The sequence below is a fragment of the Oncorhynchus keta genome, chromosome 7 (genome assembly GCF_023373465.1).
Source record: "Oncorhynchus keta strain PuntledgeMale-10-30-2019 chromosome 7, Oket_V2, whole genome shotgun sequence".
In the NCBI taxonomy this organism is placed as follows: Eukaryota; Metazoa; Chordata; class Actinopteri; order Salmoniformes; family Salmonidae; genus Oncorhynchus; species Oncorhynchus keta.
Genome location: NC_068427.1, coordinates 41,348,651 through 41,368,895, shown reverse-complemented (window position 1 = coordinate 41,368,895; position 20,245 = coordinate 41,348,651). Strand labels below are relative to the sequence as shown.

At 42.1% G+C, this 20,245-nt stretch overlaps 1 protein-coding gene and 1 long non-coding RNA gene across 52 annotated transcripts in view; one reads left to right on the top strand and one right to left on the bottom strand.

The window, feature by feature from the left end:
* The window catches only part of LOC118386378 (transmembrane protein 163), a 98,632-nt gene extending 90,595 nt beyond the window's left edge, over positions 1 to 8,037 (top strand). For both annotated transcript variants that reach the window (XM_035774095.2, XM_035774093.2), the window contains exons 6-8: positions 2,619 to 2,730; positions 4,738 to 4,879; positions 7,842 to 8,037. In XM_035774095.2, coding sequence (XP_035629988.1) covers positions 2,619 to 2,730; positions 4,738 to 4,879; positions 7,842 to 7,902 — 315 coding nt within the window. In that variant the 3' untranslated portion in view covers positions 7,903 to 8,037. The remainder of the gene's footprint in view (positions 1 to 2,618; positions 2,731 to 4,737; positions 4,880 to 7,841) is intronic.
* A 202-nt stretch (positions 8,038 to 8,239) lies between these two features.
* On the bottom strand, positions 8,240 to 13,612 carry LOC127931157 (uncharacterized). 50 transcript variants are annotated; one of them, XR_008139970.1, is made up of 9 exons: positions 13,010 to 13,612; positions 12,764 to 12,927; positions 12,562 to 12,725; positions 12,152 to 12,520; positions 11,906 to 12,028; positions 11,496 to 11,823; positions 11,373 to 11,454; positions 11,123 to 11,245; positions 11,008 to 11,081 (listed from the first exon to the last, which is right to left on the bottom strand). It is a non-coding gene; the product is annotated as an uncharacterized LOC127931157 (long non-coding RNA). The 50 variants fall into 50 exon arrangements; XR_008139965.1 differs by having other exon boundaries at positions 11,373 to 11,413; XR_008139983.1 differs by lacking the exon at positions 11,373 to 11,454 and having other exon boundaries at positions 11,496 to 11,577; positions 11,660 to 11,823.
* Positions 13,613 to 20,245: the final 6,633 nt, after the last annotated feature.

Sequence of the window (20,245 nt, the reverse complement as noted above, 5' to 3'; positions counted from 1 at the left end):
GAGGTCAGGTCTAGTAAGATGGTGGTAGCTCTGTGTGTATGTGTGGATTGCCTGGATGTGATTCTTCTCACGTCCACCCTCCCTCAGTGGCCAGTGAGTCTGGAACCTGATTAAAAATGGAGGAGTTAGATTGGTTTGCCAGCTGCTGTGTGGAAGTGGACCTTTAATTTGAGCCAGGGACAAATGACAGAAAGAAAGGAAAAACACCTTCTGTCTGTGAGTCGGTTGTGAGAGAGAGAGACAGAGACAGAGACAGAGACAGAGAGAGAGACAGAGAGACAGAGAGACAGAGAGACAGAGAGACAGAGAGACAGAGAGAGAGAGAGACAGAGAGAGAGACAGAGAGAGACAGAGACAGAGAGTGGTTCATGTTCAGACACCTTCTGTCTGTGAGTCGGTTGTGAGAGAGAGAGACAGAAGGTGTTTTTCCTTTCTTTCTGTCATTTATCCCTGGCTCAAATTAAAGGTCCACTTCCACACAGCAGCTGGGAAACCAATCTAACTAGGTGTCTGAACATGCAGAGGGAAGGGAGGATATCTCCATATTAGATAGAGGATCAACCAGTAATGTTGTTCAGTATTGATTCCAGACGCGGTAAAGGCTTCTGACGTGGGGAATAAGAGGGAACACTCAAAATGTACTGGGGTGCTTTGGGGAGGGTTGTGTGATTTTGTTATTCAATGCGTTTCTATGAGCTAATAGCAGTAAGGCCAAATAAAATGTTTCAGCAAATAATTGTGTAAATATATTTTTTTGATAGTTCAAGGGGTCTTAAAATTTCAAATCAAATAGCAAAATTATCCTTGGTATGACATTAATACATTTCCATATAGCTTAGTAGTACCCCCTTCCCCGACTAAGATAGGGCTTAGACTGTTTAGTGGCTAAAATAAGGGGTTAAATACACAAATATTTCCTTATCTTTTTTTTTACATTTCCCAGATACAGTACAGACAACTCAGAACAAACTTAATTGTAATTTTGGGACTAACTGTTGATCCATTTAGAATCTGTTATTCAATGTGTTTGTATATGCTGGCTTAGACAGCTCTTAGACTCGTATGTGTTCAATGCTACCTGGTAGAATGATATATCATGATGGCAGGGTATGAAAAACATTTGTATCTGGGAACTTAAATGTCTGAAGTGAGCAGTACTACCTTCATATGAGTAATAGAAATGCATTTTTTTTGAGTAATGTATACGTAAATGTAACGCCCCCACTAAGCCACACCTCCAATAACTTCAAGGTGTGCCTTGCCTTTTCGATTGAATTGTAGATTTACCACCAATGACTGTATTGGTTAGTGACAGAAATGTTAATTTTCAGTCCTGTGGCCTTCACCAAGTGAGTTCCTAGGTGAATAGTATCATTATAACTGAACCATTACATATATCATAAGGCCTTATACAGTGGCCTGAAACTCCTAGTTTACAGGCCACATCAGGCCTGCAAGTACGGTTGCAAAATTCCACAATCTTTCACAAACATATTTCCAGTAATTTTCCAACCGGGATTTATGGAAAAACCTGGGAAATGTCCCTGAATTTTGCATCCCTAACTGTAAATCACATGATGTTGGCTTGCATAGTGATGTGTAATTCCTGTTGAAATCTAGCCAGCCTTAGGCTATCCAACAGTTGAAATGTATATTCACCCGCAACCTGCTTTCATAATGACTGTCGGGGTTAAGAGCAGGGGGAGGAAACTACCTTAGCCATTTAAACCATTTCAGTAATGGGTGCAAAAATGTAGTTTATAAAACAATTATTTTTGTGTAGCAAAACATTTAATCAATGAATCACTCAATGTACATGCAAAACACAGATAATAGAAACATGTCCAAAAGAATCTACCTGCAGAAGAGCATGCTGGGAAAAAAGTTAATTTGTTTTCATATCTTTAAAAAATTAGTTTTGAGTCAGTACCACATAAACATTTGAAGTAATAATGACTTTTCATTGAGTTTGAGTACAATTACTAGAAGTATTTGAGTTAAAAATGCCTTGGAGTTTACAGTGGATATACAGCATATTGTATCAACACAACATGTGTCTATACCAATCTTTGTCACCTTTTGTTTCACTAAGGGCTCTATTCAATCCAGATCGCGGAAGTTCAGATTTACAGCGTGATTGGAATTTAAATGCAATGTTCTCGTGTTAGCGGAGACAGCCTTCACGGTAAATGGTCATATTTCGTCTCAATCGGAAATTACTTTTACATTTCTGTTCTATCACTTCAGCGACACAGATTGCATAGAGCTCTAATACTGGATAGGAGGCATCATGTGTTTGTGAAGCAGTGTTTTATCACAGTGACACCATACCAAACATAATGACCTTGTGGAGAGGAGAGGCACATACTGCAAGCCTGGCTGTGCCATATTAATATTAATGACATTGCTGAAGGCTTAACAAGAGCACTCCGTAACGAACTACTCAACTCACTGTAGATGTTCTACCTTTTGTCCCTTCTATTCCCTCCCCCTCCCCTCCCCTCCACTCCACTCTATTTCTCTCTTTCTCCTCTCCTCTCCTCTCCTCTCCTCTCCTCTACTCTACTCTTCTCTCTGTCTCCTCTCCTCTACTCTCTCTCTGTCTCTCCATTTCTCAGGATGACTTCCTCTTCAGTGTGTCTATTGTCAGTGGGATTATGTGTATTATCCTGGCTGTGTTGAAGTTCATGCTGGGGAGAGTGCTGACCAGTAGAGCCCTCATCACTGACGGTAGGCCAGGAAAGACTGACTCATATATACACACACACACACGTACCACACACAGGGACCCGCAAAGATGCACATACAACCACACACACACACACACACACACACGCACGCACGCACGCACGCACACGCACACGCACACACTGTACCAAGGGCTTGCACAGCATGCCTACTTGAACTGGAGCCAATTAAAGCAGCGATATAAGGCCTTGTGCCAGGGAGGTGAGGAAAATGGGAGAAAGTAAAAAAAGCAAATGATGGTAATAAATAAGAGCTGAGGTGACTGGTGTACGTGGTCCAGTTGTAGACACTCCTCTCCTACAGGCTCAAAGTAGAGCCTCAGCCCCTCCCTCCCTCTATCCCTCTCCTCATACACCTGTTCCTTCACTCTCTTTGGTGGTCTTTTCTCTCTCTCTCTCTGTGTTTCTGTCTCTCTCCCTCCCCCTTCTCTCTCCCCCCAGGTTTTCACAACACACAAAGCAACAATCCAATAAGTCTGATGTTGCTGTTCTGTTCTCAGACCCTTTTCACTCATTTCCCACCAGACAGACATGGAGGCAGGCTTTTTAACTCCATGGTGTGTTATTAATGTGGTTCTTCTCTGTGGCTGTAGCGTTTAACTCCATGGTGTGTTATTAATGTGGTTCCTCTCTGTGGCTGTAGCGTTTAACTCCATGGTGTGTTATTAATGTGGTTCTTCTCTGTGGCTGTAGCGTTTAACTCCATGGTGTGTTATTAATGTGGTTCTTCTCTGTGGCTGTAGCGTTTAACTCCATGGTGTGTTATTAATGTGGTTCTTCTCTGTGGCTGTAGCGTTTAACTCCATGGTGTGTTATTAATGTGGTTCTTCTCTGTGGCTGTAGCGTTTAACTCCATGGTGTGTTATTAATGTGGTTCTTCTCTGTGGCTGTAGCGTTTAACTCCATGGTGTGTTATTAATGTGGTTCTTCTCTGTGGCTGTAGCGTTTAACTCCATGGTGTGTTATTAATGTGGTTCTTCTCTGTGGCTGTAGCGTTTAACTCCATGGTGTGTTATTAATGTGGTTCTTCTCTGTGGCTGTAGCGTTTAACTCCATGGTGTGTTATTAATGTGGTTCCTCTCTGTGGCTGTAGCGTTTAACTCCATGGTGTGTTATTAATGTGGTTCCTCTCTGTGGCTGTAGCGTTTAACTCCATGGTGTGTTATTAATGTGGTTCTTCTCTGTGGCTGTAGCGTTTAACTCCATGGTGTGTTATTAATGTGGTTCCTCTCTGTGGCTGTAGCGTTTAACTCCATGGTGTGTTATTAATGTGGTTCTTCTCTGTGGCTGTAGCGTTTAACTCCATGGTGTGTTATTAATGTGGTTCCTCTCTGTGGCTGTAGCGTTTAACTCCATGGTGTGTTATTAATGTGGTTCTTCTCTGTGGCTGTAGCGTTTAACTCCATGGTGTGTTATTAATGTGGTTCTTCTCTGTGGCTGTAGCGTTTAACTCCATGGTGTGTTATTAATGTGGTTCTTCTCTGTGGCTGTAGCGTTTAACTCCATGGTGTGTTATTAATGTGGTTCTTCTCTGTGGCTGTAGCGTTTAACTCCATGGTGTGTTATTAATGTGGTTCCTCTCTGTGGCTGTAGCGTTTAACTCCATGGTGTGTTATTGTGGTTCTTCTCTGTGGCTGTAGCGTTTAACTCCATGGTGTGTTATTAATGTGGTTCCTCTCTGTGGCTGTAGCGTTTAACTCCATGGTGTGTTATTAATGTGGTTCTTCTCTGTGGCTGTAGCGTTTAACTCCATGGTGTGTTATTAATGTGGTTCTTCTCTGTGGCTGTAGCGTTTAACTCCATGGTGTGTTATTAATGTGGTTCCTCTCTGTGGCTGTAGCGTTTAACTCCATGGTGTGTTATTAATGTGGTTCCTCTCTGTGGCTGTAGCGTTTAACTCCATGGTGTGTTATTAATGTGGTTCCTCTCTGTGGCTGTAGCGTTTAACTCCATGGTGTGTTATTAATGTGGTTCCTCTCTGTGGCTGTAGCGTTTAACTCCATGGTGGGAGGAATCATGGGTTTCTCCATCCTCATCAGTGCTGAGGTGTTCAGACACCACCCTGACGTCTGGTACCTGGACGGCTCCATCGGCGTCATCATCGGACTCGTCATCCTCGCGTATGGGGTCAAGTAAGAGAAGTGTAGCCTGCACGCACGCGCGCACAGACATGCTCACTTTACGTAAACAGACAGTCACATCAGAAGGTCACATGAAGACATTCACACACACTCACATGTACATACATCAGGGTTAGGCTCAATTATTCATTTTGGAATTGACTCCCAATCAACTCCCCCACAGGATGTAGAATTTTAGTCAAATAATGAGTTTCATTGAATCTGACAGGTCACATCTCCAGATACCAAAGAATATATCACTTTTCTCTGGAAACAATGTTCATGTTCTCTTTTAACCTTAGTGCTTAGAAAAGCCAATTATATTTCATTTTCTTTGGCTTCTTTTTGAAGGCCTCTGGGTCAACTTCAGGGTTAAACTAATGCATTCTGGGAAATGTGGTATTTCCCCCCCATATTGAACATGCATGTATAGTTGAAGTTGGAAGTTTACATACATTTTTTTGGAGTCATGAAAACTTGTTTTTCAACCACTCCACAACCACTTACCAAACTATAGTTTTGGCAAGTCGGTTAGGACATCTAAGTCATTTTTCCAACAATTCTTTACAGACAGATTATTTCACTTATATTTCACTGTATCATAATTCCAGTGGGTCAGAAGTTTACATACACTAAGTTGACCGTGCTTTTAAACAGCTTGGAAAATTCCAGAAAACGATGTCATGGTTTAGAAGCATCATTTGAGTCAATTGGAGGTGTACCTGTGGATGTATTTCAAGGCCTACCTTCAAACTCAATGCCTCTTTGCTTGACATCATGGGAAAATCTAAAGAAATCGGCCAAGACCTCAGAAAACACATTGTAGACCTGTAACGGTTTTCTTGTGGTGAAGGAGAGTCGGACCAAACTGCAGCGTGTATATTGCGATCCATGTTTAATCAAATAAACGTAACACGAATCAATACAAAAAACACTACAAAACAATAAACGAAACGAAAACCGAAAACAGCCTATACTTGTGTCAACTAACACAGACCAAGGACATCAGGACACTAAGGACAATCACCCACAACACAACCAAAGAATATGGCTGCCTAAATATGGTTCCCAATCAGAGACAACGATAAACACCTGACTCTGATTGAGAACCACTTCAGACAGCCATAGACTTACCTAGAACACCCCACTAAACTACAATCCCACTACCTACACACCACATACAAAAACCCATGTCACACCCTGGCCTGACCAAATAAATGAAGATAAACACACAATACTTCGACCAGGGCGTGACAAGACCTCCATAAGTCTGGTTCATCCTTGGGAGCAATTTCCAAATGCCCGAAGGTACCACGTTCATCTGTACAAACAATAGTACACAAGTATAAACACCATGGGACCACACAGCTGTCATACCGCTCAGCAAGGACGAAGCCACTGCTCCAAAACCGTCATAAAAAAGCCAGACTACGGTTTGCAACTGCACATGGGGACTGTGTCATCATGTTGTGGGAGTGCTTTTCTGCAGGAGGGACTGGTGCACTTCACAAAATAGATGACATCACGAGGAGGAAAATTATGTGATTATATTGAAGCAACATCTCAAGACATCAGTTCAGTTCGGATCAGGAAGTTAAAGCTTGGTCGTAAATGGGTCTTCCAAATGGACAATGACCCCAAGTATACTTCCAAAGTTGTGGCAAAATGGCTTAAGTACAACAAAGTCAAGGTATTAGAATGGCCATCATTAAAGCCCTGACCTCAATCCCATAGAAAATGTTTTGGCAGAACTGAAAAAGCATGTGCGAGTAAGGAGGCCTACAAACCTGACTCAGGTGCACCAGCTCTGTCAGGAGGAATGGGCCAAAATTCACCCAATTTATTGTGTGAAGCTTGTGGAAGTCTACCAGAAACGTTTGACCCAAGTTAAACCATTTAAAGGCAATGCTACCAAATACTAATTGAGTGTATGTACATTTCTGAGCCTCTGGGAATGTGATGAAAGAAATAAAAGCTGAAATAAATAATTATCTCTGCTATTATTCTGATATTTCACATTCTTAAAATAAAGTGGTGATTCTAACTGACCTCAGGACAGGGAATTTTTACTAGGATTAAATGTGAGGAATAGTGAAAAACTGAGTTTAAATGTATTTGGTTAAGGTGTATGTAAACTTCTGACTTCAGCTGTGTTTAACGACATGTTGGATGTTTTATTTACAAGATGTATATTTGTACAGACTATACCTAATATCGAATGGAAGAAGCATTTGAATTTCACTGAATTCAATTATATTTCCTTTCATTCAAATTCGAATTGAAATTCTGTATCCTGTTTATTGCTTCAAATTCAAGAATTTAATTTGAATTCATGAGGCATTCTCAATTCAATTCGGAATTGAGCCCAACCCTGACAGACACACATGCTACACACTCATTAGCCATAAATCGGACCACATTGTGTATACTGACACACATTCCCCCATGGGAAAAAGAAAGTGACTATCTTATCTTACAGTTAGAGAGGACCACAATGGAAATAAGTCCCAGATTTTATTTAAGCAGTAAGGCACGAGGAGGTGTGGTATATGGCCAATATACCACGGCTAAGGACTGTTTTTATGCACGACGCAACGCAGAGTGCCTGGATACAGCCCTTAGCCGTGGTATATTGGCCATATACAACAAACCCCTGAGGTGCCTTATTGCTATCATAAACTGGTTACAAATGTAATTACAGCAGTAAAAATACATGTTTTGTCATACCTGTGGTACATGGTCTGATATATCACGGCTGTCAGTCAATCAGCATTCAGGGCTTGAACAACCCAGTTTATAATGTTTGTTATCCTCCATGACTACTCATGTGGATGTGTGTCTTTTTGAAGTTTTACGTGTGCTTGTTTTTAAAATGGTCGATTTAACAATTGTAGTTGTCAAACATTTATGTGTTTTAACACATCCCATACACTATTGTATCACATGACATGTCTCTCTTCTCCCCTCCCTCCAGACTGCTGCTGGACATGGTACCCAGGGTGAGACAGACCAGGAACTACGAACGCTTTGAGTGAGCCAGTCATCAGATTAGTGGGATGCTCCGAGGACCAGGGTTACACCTGCCACAGCCCCAATCTCTCTCTCTCTCTCTCTCTCTCTCTCTCTCTCTATCTCTCTCTCTCTCTCATGCACCCGCACACACACACACACACACACACACACACACACACACACACACACACATATTTATATATACATATACATATATATATATATATATATATATATATATATATATATATATACACACACACACAGGCCTTAGCCTGGAGAGACTCGGAGGGAAAAACAATGAAAGACATTAAGATGTTGTCATTCTGAATGCCAACCCCTCAATCAAGCTTTACCCATCCAGCCCCCCAACAATTTCTCCTTACCTCCTGACACATTCTGTCCATCGTTACTATTATCCAGAAAAGAAGGAGGGAATAAAAGGGTTGGGAAAATGACTAGGAAGAGGTTGGCATTAACGGCTGGTACCAGAGAGAGGAGCTTTCCTTTGGCATGTCTATTTGAACCCCTTGTCATTGTTGCTGAGCGACCTGGAAGCCCTGGCACTTAGTCAAATGCTCCCTTTTCCTTGCCAACACTGATTAGTAATACCTGTTGTAGATCATCCATCTCATCTTCTGTGATGTTTTAAAATCCCTATGTATTGTTAGAATTTATAATGGGTCTGGTTGACTCACTGCAGGTTCAGAGTGCGTGTTGGAGTGGAATCCTGCCACTACTTTCTGCCCTGTCTGTCTCTGCTCTCTGAGATTAGAAGCTGTTAACTACAGTATACTGAACAAGAATATAAACGCAACATGCAAAAATGTCAAAGGTTTTACTGAGTTACAGTTCATATAAGAAAATCAGTCAATTTAAATGAATTAATTAGACCCAAATCTATGGATTTTACATGACTGGGAATTCAGATATACATCTTTTGGTCACAGATACCCTAACAACAATGGGCCCCAGGATCTCGTCACTTTATCTCTGTGCATCTCTGTGCCATGGATAAAATGCAATTGTGTTAGTTGTCAGTAGCTTATACCATAACCCCACCGCCACCATGGGGCACTCTGTTCACACCGTTGACATCGGCAAACCGCTCGCCCACACAACGCCATGCACATGGTCTGCTGTTGTGAGGCCAGTTGGAGGTACTGCCAAATTCTCTAAAACAACATTGGAGGCGGCTTATGGTAGGGAAATGAAGATGAAATGACCTGGAAACAGCTCTGGTGAACATTCCTGCAGTCAGCATGCCAATTACACGCTCCCTCAAAATGAGACATCTGTGACATTGTGTTGTGTGACAAAACTGCACATTTTAGAGTGGCCTTTTATTGTCCCCAGCACCTGTGTACCTGTGTAATGATCATGCTCTTTAATCAGCTTCTTGACATGCTACACCTGTGAGGTGGATGGATTATCTTGGCAAAGGAAAAATGCTCACTAACAGTGATGTAAACAAATGTGTGCACAAAATATGAGAGAAATAAGCTTTTTGTGCATGTGGAAAATGTCTGGGATCTTTTATTTCAGCTCATGAAACATGGGACCAACACTTTACACGTTACGTTTATATTTTAGTTCAGTATATATAAAGAGGGCTATACAGTGTACGGTAGGTAGATCTGTGAGCAGCTCACACAGCTGGAGTCATATACTGTAAATGAATGTGTACGGTCGGTAGATCTGTGAGCAGCTCACACAGCTGGAGTCATATACTGTAAATGAATGTGCCCTCTGCAGTGCTTCTCCTGGCTTCTCCTGGCGTCTCTACTGACACAGCCCAGGTGCCAATAGAGGACACAGTGATACATGTATATATCCCTGTGGTAGAGGACTATGGCCAGTCACCACGGTAGTCCTCCACTCTCTGGCTTCAGAGAGAAACAAAAAAAAGAGAGAAAGGGAGGCCCAAACAGCAGGGCCAGGCCAGTATCTGGAGGGGTGTGGCTGCCCATTGGTAAGATATAGAGTACTGTACATGCATAGAGCAGACCAGACCAGAGCAAACCAGACCAAACCAGACCGGAGCAGAGCCCAGCAGATTAGACCAAACCAGACCAAACCAGACCAGACCAAAACAGACCAGACCAGACCAGACTGGACCAAACCAGACCAGACCAAAACAGACCAAACCAGACCAAAACAGACCAGAGCAGACTAGACTAGACCAGACTAGACCAGACCAGACCGTCAGGCAAGGCAGAGAGTAGTTCACAGTCAACATTGACTTCAGGGTTGAGTGCGAAAAGCAAACTGTTAGCACAAGTGAAAATATGGCATTACAGTGTCCCACTGAAAAGCTGAGAACAAAGAACACAAGTCTATCAATCACTAGAAGTACAGAAACAACAAGTAGAAGCCCATCCAGATGGGAGCACACAGGGAACCAGACTAGAGACAGTTACAGTAGCTACAGTAATACCTCTTCCTCCAGATATGCATGCTGTACCAAATGTTTTGTTCTAGATAACAGTGTTAAATCCTGTCATAATATTGACTGTATCCCTCCACAACCTTGTCTGGGATAACCGTATCTATATAACTGATAGTCATATGTTTCAGTGCCATACATGCTCAGATTCCTAAACGAAGACAACATTATTAGCCAGCTTGTTTACATGGCACTTACTTATGTTTACAATGATATATACTGTATGTATCTATGTCAGTAGAGCGTGAGAGAAAGACTGACGTCAAGGTTAGAGACAAGAAAGTAACTGGTTCAGGTAAAGTAGTGTAGGTATGTATGTACAGAGCACTATATTGCAAAATTGTATTCATTACTTTTTAATCTAAATTAGAATTCTTAACATGCGGTAGCCAATAGATGTGATTATGTGCCATGTTTCATAATTGCAATAGTTATATGGTGGATACATTCGAGTTACATGTCAAAAATAAATGTACATGTCCCAACTTAATCTACCTGTCCTGACAGTATGGACCGTAACCAACATAGAGTGTCAATATTATGTGCGGCCATCGGTCACTATGTACATCAGTGATCTGCTTCACAGCGTATTGGATCACCATCAACGGCAGTGTTCTTTCTCTTCCTGTTTCCCTCCACTTACCCCTCATAGTAGTGATGCGTTTCCTGTTTACCTCCACTTACCCCTCATAGTAGTGATGCGTTTCCTGTTTCCCTCCACTTACCCCTCATAGTAGTGATGCGTTTCCTGTTTCCCTCCACTTACCCCTCATAGTAGTGATGCGTTTCCTGTTTACCTCCACTTACCCCTCATAGTAGTGATGCGTTTCCTGTTTCCCTCCACTTACCCCTCATAGTAGTGATGCGTTTCCTGTTTACCTCCACTTACCCCTCATAGTAGTGATGCGTTTCCTGTTTACCTCCACTTACCCCTCCCTCATAGTAGTGATGTGTTTCCTGTTTCCCTCCACTTACCCCTCATAGTAGTGATGCGTTTCCTGTTTCCCTCCACTTACCCCTCATAGTAGTGATGCGTTTCCTGTTTACCTCCACTTACCCCTCATAGTAGTGATGCGTTTCCTGTTTACCTCCACTTACCCCTCATAGTAGTGATGTGTTTCCTGTTTCCCTCCACTTACCCCTCATAGTAGTGATGCGTTTCCTGTGTACCTCCACTTACCCCTCATAGTAGTGATGCGTTTCCTGTTTACCTCCACTTACCCCTCATAGTAGTGATGCGTTTCCTGTTTACCTCCACTTACCCCTCATAGTAGTGATGCGTTTCCTGTTTCCCTCCACTTACCCCTCATAGTAGTGATGCGTTTCCTGTTTACCTCCACTTACCCCTCATAGTAGTGATGTGTTTCCTGTTTCCCTCCACTTACCCCTCATAGTAGTGATGCGTTTCCTGTTTCCCTCCACTTACCCCTCATAGTAGTGATGCGTTTCCTGTTTACCTCCACTTACCCCTCATAGTAGTGATGCGTTTCCTGTTTACCTTCACTTACCCCTCATAGTAGTGATGTGTTTCCTGTTTCCCTCCACTTACCCCTCATAGTAGTGATGCGTTTCCTGTGTACCTCCACTTACCCCTCATAGTAGTGATGCGTTTCCTGTTTACCTCCACTTACCCCTCATAGTAGTGATGCGTTTCCTGTTTACCTCCGCTTACCCCTCATAGTAGTGATGCGTTTCCTGTTTACCTCCGCTTACCCCTCATAGTATTGATGCGTTTCCTGTTTACCTCCGCTTACCCCTCATAGTAGTGATGCGTTTCCTGTTTCCCTCCGCTTACCCCTCATAGTAGTGATGCGTTTCCTGTTTACCTCCGCTTACCCCTCATAGTAGTGATGCGTTTCCTGTTTACCTCCGCTTACCCCTCATAGTAGTGATGCGTTTCCTGTTTACCTCCGCTTACCCCTCATAGTAGTGATGCGTTTCCTGTGTACCTCCGCTTACCCCCCATAGTAGTGATGCGTTTCCTGTTTACCTCCGCTTACCCCTCATAGTAGTGATGCGTTTCCTGTGTACCTCCGCTTACCCCTCATAGTAGTGATGCGTTTCCTGTGTACCTCCGCTTACCCCTCATAGTAGTGATGCGTTTCCTGTGTACCTCCACTTACCCCTCATAGTAGTGATGCGTTTCCTGTGTACCTCCACTTACCCCTCATAGTAGTGATGCGTTTCCTGTTTACCTCCAATTACCCCTCATAGTAGTGATGCGTTTCCTGTGTACCTCCGCTTACCCCTCATAGTAGTGATGCGTTTCCTGTTTACCTCCACTTACCCCTCATAGTAGTGATGCGTTTCCTGTTTACCTCCGCTTACCCCTCATAGTAGTGATGCGTTTCCTGTGTACCTCCGCTTACCCCTCATAGTAGTGATGCGTTTCCTGTTTACCTCTTACCCCTCATAGTAGTGATGCGTTTCCTGTTTACCTCCACTTACCCCTCATAGTAGTGATGCGTTTCCTGTGTACCTCCGCTTACCCCTCATAGTAGTGATGCGTTTCCTGTTTACCTCCGCTTACCCCTCATAGTAGTGATGCGTTTCCTGTGTACCTCCGCTTACCCCTCATAGTAGTGATGCGTTTCCTGTTTACCTCCACTTACCCCTCATAGTAGTGATGCGTTTCCTGTTTACCCCCACTTACCCCTCATAGTAGTGATGCGTTTCCTGTGTACCTCCACTTACCCCTCATAGTAGTGATGCGTTTCCTGTTTACCTCCACTTACCCCTCATAGTAGTGATGCGTTTCCTGTTTACCTCCACTTACCCCTCATAGTAGTGATGCATTTCCTGTGTACCTCCGCTTACCCCTCATAGTAGTGATGCGTTTCCTGTTTACCGTACGCAAATGACTGTAAATACAAAACATGAAATGTGTATAAATGCTTAATACACTGTTTAGATAGAAGCTTCTAGATGTAGCAAACCAATAGGAATAGCTCAAATGGATGAATGTTATTTTCTAAACAATAGATGATTCATATTATATTTAAGTCGAGTATAAGTCTTTACACTGCCAGTTCAGCTCAGCTTTGAGTTGATACACTGTAAACGTGTAAGTGAGAGCTTTCTTTACCCCCACAAAGTCTTCAAAAAATAAAAAGCACAGAGTTTAGATCTTAAATTACATCCAAAGAAGCACAGGAATGGGAAGTTAAAGAAATGTTATACTTCTTAGAGTATCATTCCTGGTCTTACATTGTTAAATGATGTCTATGCTCACTGCTTAGAAGACCAGGATACAGTTAACATTCACAATAACACGGACAAACTTCATCATCAGCTGAATTTAGAGGCTGTTAAAAAAGATAGTAATTTTCCATGGAATTGGTATGTATGCTCTCATGCCTGTGTATTAATCCCAGTGTCATACAACTGAGTTGTGCATACTGTACATTGTAAGTGAGTATACTGTGGATGCTGTAGATTGACTGACATAATAGGAGCAACATCTATTTTGTCATTACTTCACTGTATGGATGTGTTTTCTCCAAAATGTCGCCAGATGACGTCTTGTGAAGTTGAATTCGCGCTAAGAATCTGTTACAGTAATTCACGATTCAAAGCTGTGAAATTATTTCTAGATATGTGTTTAATGGTGTAATTGGCAGCAATGTGCTATTAATTAATTGGCTCATTCATTTTACTTCACAAGCACTGGCAATCAGACAAAGACAGACACAGGGATACATGGAAACACACTGGTAATCAGACAAAGACAGACACAGGGATACATGGAAACACACTGGTAATCAGACAAAGACAGACACAGGGATACATGGAAACACACTGGTAATCAGACAAAGACAGACACAGGGATACATGGAAACACACTGGCAATCAGACAAAGACAGACACAGGGATACATGGAAACACACTGGCAATCAGACAAAGACAGACACAGGGATACATGGAAACACACTGGTAATCAGACAAAGACAGACACAGGGATACATGGAAACACACAAAGGTAATCAGAATCAGACAAAGACAGACACAGGGATACATGGAAACACACTGGTAATCAGACAAAGACAGACACAGGGATACATGGAAACACACTGGTAATCAGACAAAGACAGACACAGGGATACATGGAAACACACTGGTAATCAGACAAAGACAGACACAGGGATACATGGAAACACACTGGTAATCAGACAAAGACAGACACAGGGATACATGGAAACACACTGGTAATCAGACAAAGACAGACACAGGGATACATGGAAACACACTGGTAATCAGACAAAGACAGACACAGGGATACATGGAAACACACTGGTAATCAGACAAAGACAGACACAGGGATACATGGAAACACACTGGTAATCAGACAAAGACAGACACAGGGATACATGGAAACACACTGGTAATCAGACAAAGACAGACACAGGGATACATGGAAACACACTGGCAATCAGACAAAGACAGACACAGGGATACATGGAAACACACTGGTAATCAGACAAAGACAGACACAGGGATACATGGAAACACACTGGTAATCAGACAAAGACAGACACAGGGATACATGGAAACACACTGGTAATCAGACAAAGACAGACACAGGGATACATGGAAACACACTGGTAATCAGACAAAGACAGACACAGGGATACATGGAAACACACTGGTAATCAGACAAAGACAGACACAGGGATACATGGAAACACACTGGTAATCAGACAAAGACAGACACAGGGATACATGGAAACACACTGGTAATCAGACAAAGACAGACACAGGGATACATGGAAACACACTGGCAATCAGACAAAGACAGACACAGGGATACATGGAAACACACTGGTAATCAGACAAAGACAGACACAGGGATACATGGAAACACACTGGTAATCAGACAAAGACAGACACAGGGATACATGGAAACACACTGGTAATCAGACAAAGACAGACACAGGGATACATGGAAACACACTGGCAATCAGACAAAGACAGACACAGGGATACATGGAAACACACTGGTAATCAGACAAAGACAGACACAGGGATACATGGAAACACACTGGTAATCAGACAAAGACAGACACAGGGATACATGGAAACACACTGGTAATCAGACAAAGACAGACACAGGGATACATGGAAACACACTGGTAATCAGACAAAGACAGAGATACATGGAAACACACTGGTAATCAGACAAAGACAGACACAGGGATACATGGAAACACACTGGCAATCAGACAAAGACAGACACAGGGATACATGGAAACACACTGGTAATCAGACAAAGACAGACACAGGGATACATGGAAACACACTGGTAATCAGACAAAGACAGACACAGGGATACATGGAAACACACTGGTAATCAGACAAAGACAGACACAGGGATACATGGAAACACACTGGTAATCAGACAAAGACAGACACAGGGATACATGGAAACACACTGGCAATCAGACAAAGACAGACACAGGGATACATGGAAACACACTGGTAATCAGACAAAGACAGACACAGGGATACATGGAAACACACTGGCAATCAGACAAAGACAGACACAGGGATACATGGAAACACACTGGTAATGTAAGGAAGCAGACACAAGCACAATGTCATAGACAAAACATGTAACCATAGCGATGTCTTCTACTGATCATTTGATGAAGTTATGTTATAGCAACACTAGCCCTTTCCACTGTTTCCCTTTGCATAGGCTGACACAAACCCCAGCGTTCTACAGTATATACTTTTTTGCTTTTCTAAAACGCACACATACACATTCACACTCGTCTAGGCACATCATCTGAATGTAAATTACACCTGTGAACAGTTTAAGAGTAGAATCATGTGTCCGATTGTAATTATTTCAAAGGTATTACAGATGATGTAAACACTACTGTATGTATACTTATGTAGAACACATCATCTGAACGTAAATTACACCTGTGAACAGTTTAAGAGTAGAATCATGTGTCCGATTGTAATTATTTCAATGGTATTACAGATGATGTAAACACTACTGTATGTATACTTATGTAGAACACATATTTGACTATGTGGTACCTCTTCCTCACAGAGGAAACGTTTTATTGAACAATAAAGTTTTATCCTGCTCATTCATTGAAAATGTCATTCCTTTTTCTCCACCTTTGCATAATTATAAATTAAATAATACAATAATAAATATGAAATGATACAAAAAAACTGGGCAAATAATTAAATAATATCAAAAATATATGGAAATGTTAGAAAAAGTTTCTAGTGTTAGAAAACGTTTCTAGTGTTATAAAAAGCTAAGGCTTCGAACACAACGATAGTCTATTTGCATTTTGGGACACCGAAAATGAAACGCTGCGTTTGCCTTACAGCATTGCGTTCAAGAGGCAGTTGCAGTGCGTTCATATGTTGGATTTATCGAACGTATGCGTCAAACTGTATGCGTAGGCGGCTTGACAGAAATGGGAGCAGAAGATGAACGTTGAACTTTTGTTGCATACATATCCAGATGATGCTGCGTACTATTTTGCGAAAATTTACTGTCGGTGTGTTCGAAGCTTAAAGCATTACCTGGAGTCTAATAATATACCAATTAATCTCCCCAGGGACCAGTGAAGAGTCTGAGGTAGGACAGCTAATGAGTTCATGATTCACCTCAGATGATTCTGTGCAGTCTGTAATTCCATTGTCAACCACACAGAGGGCAGCAGAGACAAGCTGATCAAATTTGCACTCTTCGAGGCTACCAAGAGGAGTTTTTTGTCTGGCTTTTGTAGATGACATTTTTTTTATTTTGGCCTGGCAACAGTCAAGTCCCTCAAAGTAACACATGCCAATCTGAACTTAAGTATCTTACAACAGACCTCCCTTCAGTCCCTCTTATGTTCTGCCTCCCTAAGGTTCACAAATCACTAGAGAAGTCACTTGGAGACCTATTGTAGCATGTGATAGGAGTTTAAACAAACCTATTCCCCATTGTGTTGGCAATTGCGTCCTATAGTGACGCAATTGCCCTCATACTTGACAGACACTGGCGATTTCATTAAACAACTATCTTAACTTGAAATTGGTGATAACTATTTGGATATCGCTCTCATCACCCTACATGTTGTTTCTTTAAATACTGTACTAATGTACCGCATGACAAAGGACAGGAGCCTTTGAAGTTATTTTTGGAACAGAGAGGAACAGAGAGGGGGCACAAAGTCCTCTAAACGTTTGTTTTGTTGCACCTGGCGACCTTCCTTAAGTACAATAACACATTTTCTTCTAGACTGTTTCTATTTACAAAATCAGGGAGCGGCTATGGGCTCCATTTTCTCTCCTCACTATGCATGACCATGTGTGTGTTATCTGGAAGACAAGATCATTCAATAACCCTTTCTCCCAACACATACTTTTGTGAAAATTATATATTGCTGATGGGTTTCTCGTTTGGAATAATTAATGATATTATTGTCTATCACGTTCACAGCCGAGATTAGTCATAGAGAGATGTCCTTCCTCGATACCCTTGTGCACCTCGACTCAGGGCCTTTGTCCACCACTTTGTATACAAAGCATCCAGACAATAACAGTCTCCTACATGCTCTAGTGCGCATCCCACATTTGTGAAGGAGGGATTTACCGTTCACACAATTTCTGAGACTGAAAAGCATTTGTACTGGTAAAACACTCTACTCTCAGTAGAGTATCTACCATTGATGAGACCTCAACCAGAAGGGATAAAAGTTAAATGAACCACTGAAATGTGCTCATGGCCGATCCCGCTTGCCAAAATATTTTTCTTTGACCCTCCTCTCTTTTCACAGGGCCAGGAATGTCAGGGACTTCATTGTTCGGGCTGACACTCATGTCCCGCCCGAAAATAGATTATGGAAATAGATGATGGAAGACTGGAACGAGGTGACTGGCCAAAGCTGTAGGGATTCCTGTAAAAAAAAAATGAGCGTATTTAGCATGCTCTGCCACTGACAAACAAGACACTATGAAACAGTTCCTCACATGAAGCTCTTCTAGCATCATATACCTGATCTCTTGTCCATGCAATAACATGTATTATAGAAAACAAGAGTGTTGTAAGGAGAAATTACCCATAATCCCATATTAATAATAATATTGCATATCATTTCTCAGAGGCCGGTCACCCCGTCTCCTTCATGTCCTTTTGTGCTATACAGCAGATGAAACGTTCACGTAGGGGTGGTCATCTTCAACGTAGTCTTCTCCAGACAACATGCAGGTGGATGTTCTGATGAAGAATTGTTATTGAAATGTTTTCTGTATCTGGAATATTGCCTGTTATTGGTGTTCGATAGCCCCATCTAGTGGTATCTCTATCTCCCTACTCTTTTTTATTAGATTTTTATTGCAACAGTAATAACAATATTACACATCAATACAGTGACATTCCTGTGAATACAATGATAAAAATAACACCAGGCGAACCCCCCACCCCCCGAAAATAATAGAACACCAGGCGAACCCCCACCCCCCAAAATAATAGAACACCAGGCGACCCCCCAAAAATAAAAAATAATAGAACACCAGGCGAACCCCCACCCCCCAAAATAATAGAACACCAGGTGAACCCCCACCCCCAAATTATAGAACACCAGGCAACCCCCCAAAATAATAGAACACCAGGCGAACCCCCCAAAAAAAAAAAAATTATAGAACACCAGGCGACCCCCCACCCCCCAAAATAATAGAACACCAGGCGACCCCCCAAATAATGGAACACCAGGCGACCCCCCCCCCCCCGAAATAATGGAACACCAGGCGACCCCCAAAAAAAAAAATATATTAAAAAAATAAATAATAGAAGACCAGGCAAACCCCCCACCCCACCCTCAAAAATAATAGAACACCAGGTGAACACACCCCCCACCCCCCCCAAAATAATAGAATCATTCATATGTCACAAGGCAATGAGACATTAACAGGCATTCAGAGACATGACTTCTACAATTGATACGTTTCTTAAATTTGAGGGCATTTATGAAATTGTAACACTTCAAGGAAAAAAAATACAAAATAAAGAATTACTCCACTCATTTACATATGTGAATATAACATTTGGCCCAGAGAATAATAATGTTAATAAAATAGTTATGATCTGATATGACAAGTAAAGGCGTTAAGTCATCTACTCCCGACTCCTGTGTTATTTATTCTGTCTAAGGAAACGTTCACATGGTGTATGTAAAGGCATTAAGTCATCTACTCCCGACTCCTGTGTTATTTATTCTTGTCACGCCTTGGTCTTAGTATTTTGTGTTTTCGTTATATATTTGGTCAGGCCAGGGTGTGACATGGGTTTATGTTATTGTATTTTCGTATTGGGGTTTGTAGTATTTGGGATCGCGGCTGATTAGGGGTGTTGTATAGGCTTGGCTGCCTGAGGCGGTTCTCAATCAGAGTCAGGTGATTCTCGTTGTCTCTGATTGGGAACCGTATTTAGGTATCCTGGTTTCGCTGTGTATTTTGTGGGTGATTGTTCCTGTCTCCGTGTATTTTCACCAGATAGGCTCGGTCACTTTGGTTTTTATTTTTTCCTTGTTTTGGAAGAGAAGAGAACGAGCGCCATTCTCCTTGCGGAGATGGTGCTAAATCCATCAACACGGTCGGTCCCTGGGATTGGGCTGGCCAACACGATTCGGTATGCTTGGAAGGAAAAGGAGTTGGAGCCTTTAGGACGCAAAACTTTTGGAAGGATAATATTGATGGAGATTCTAAAGCTGACGGTGAAGGACGTGTTTTGTTTCCAAAGCAACTCGTTGGAGGGAGCATACGACGTGGCACTATATACAGAAGGAAAACACAATGATATCCTGAGAAGGGCAAGAGCAGTGGGAGGTGAGAGGCCGATGTGCCACTATGAAATAACAAGCCTGGCGAAGAATAACTTTAGGGTTGTAACTGTCAACATTTACAACCCT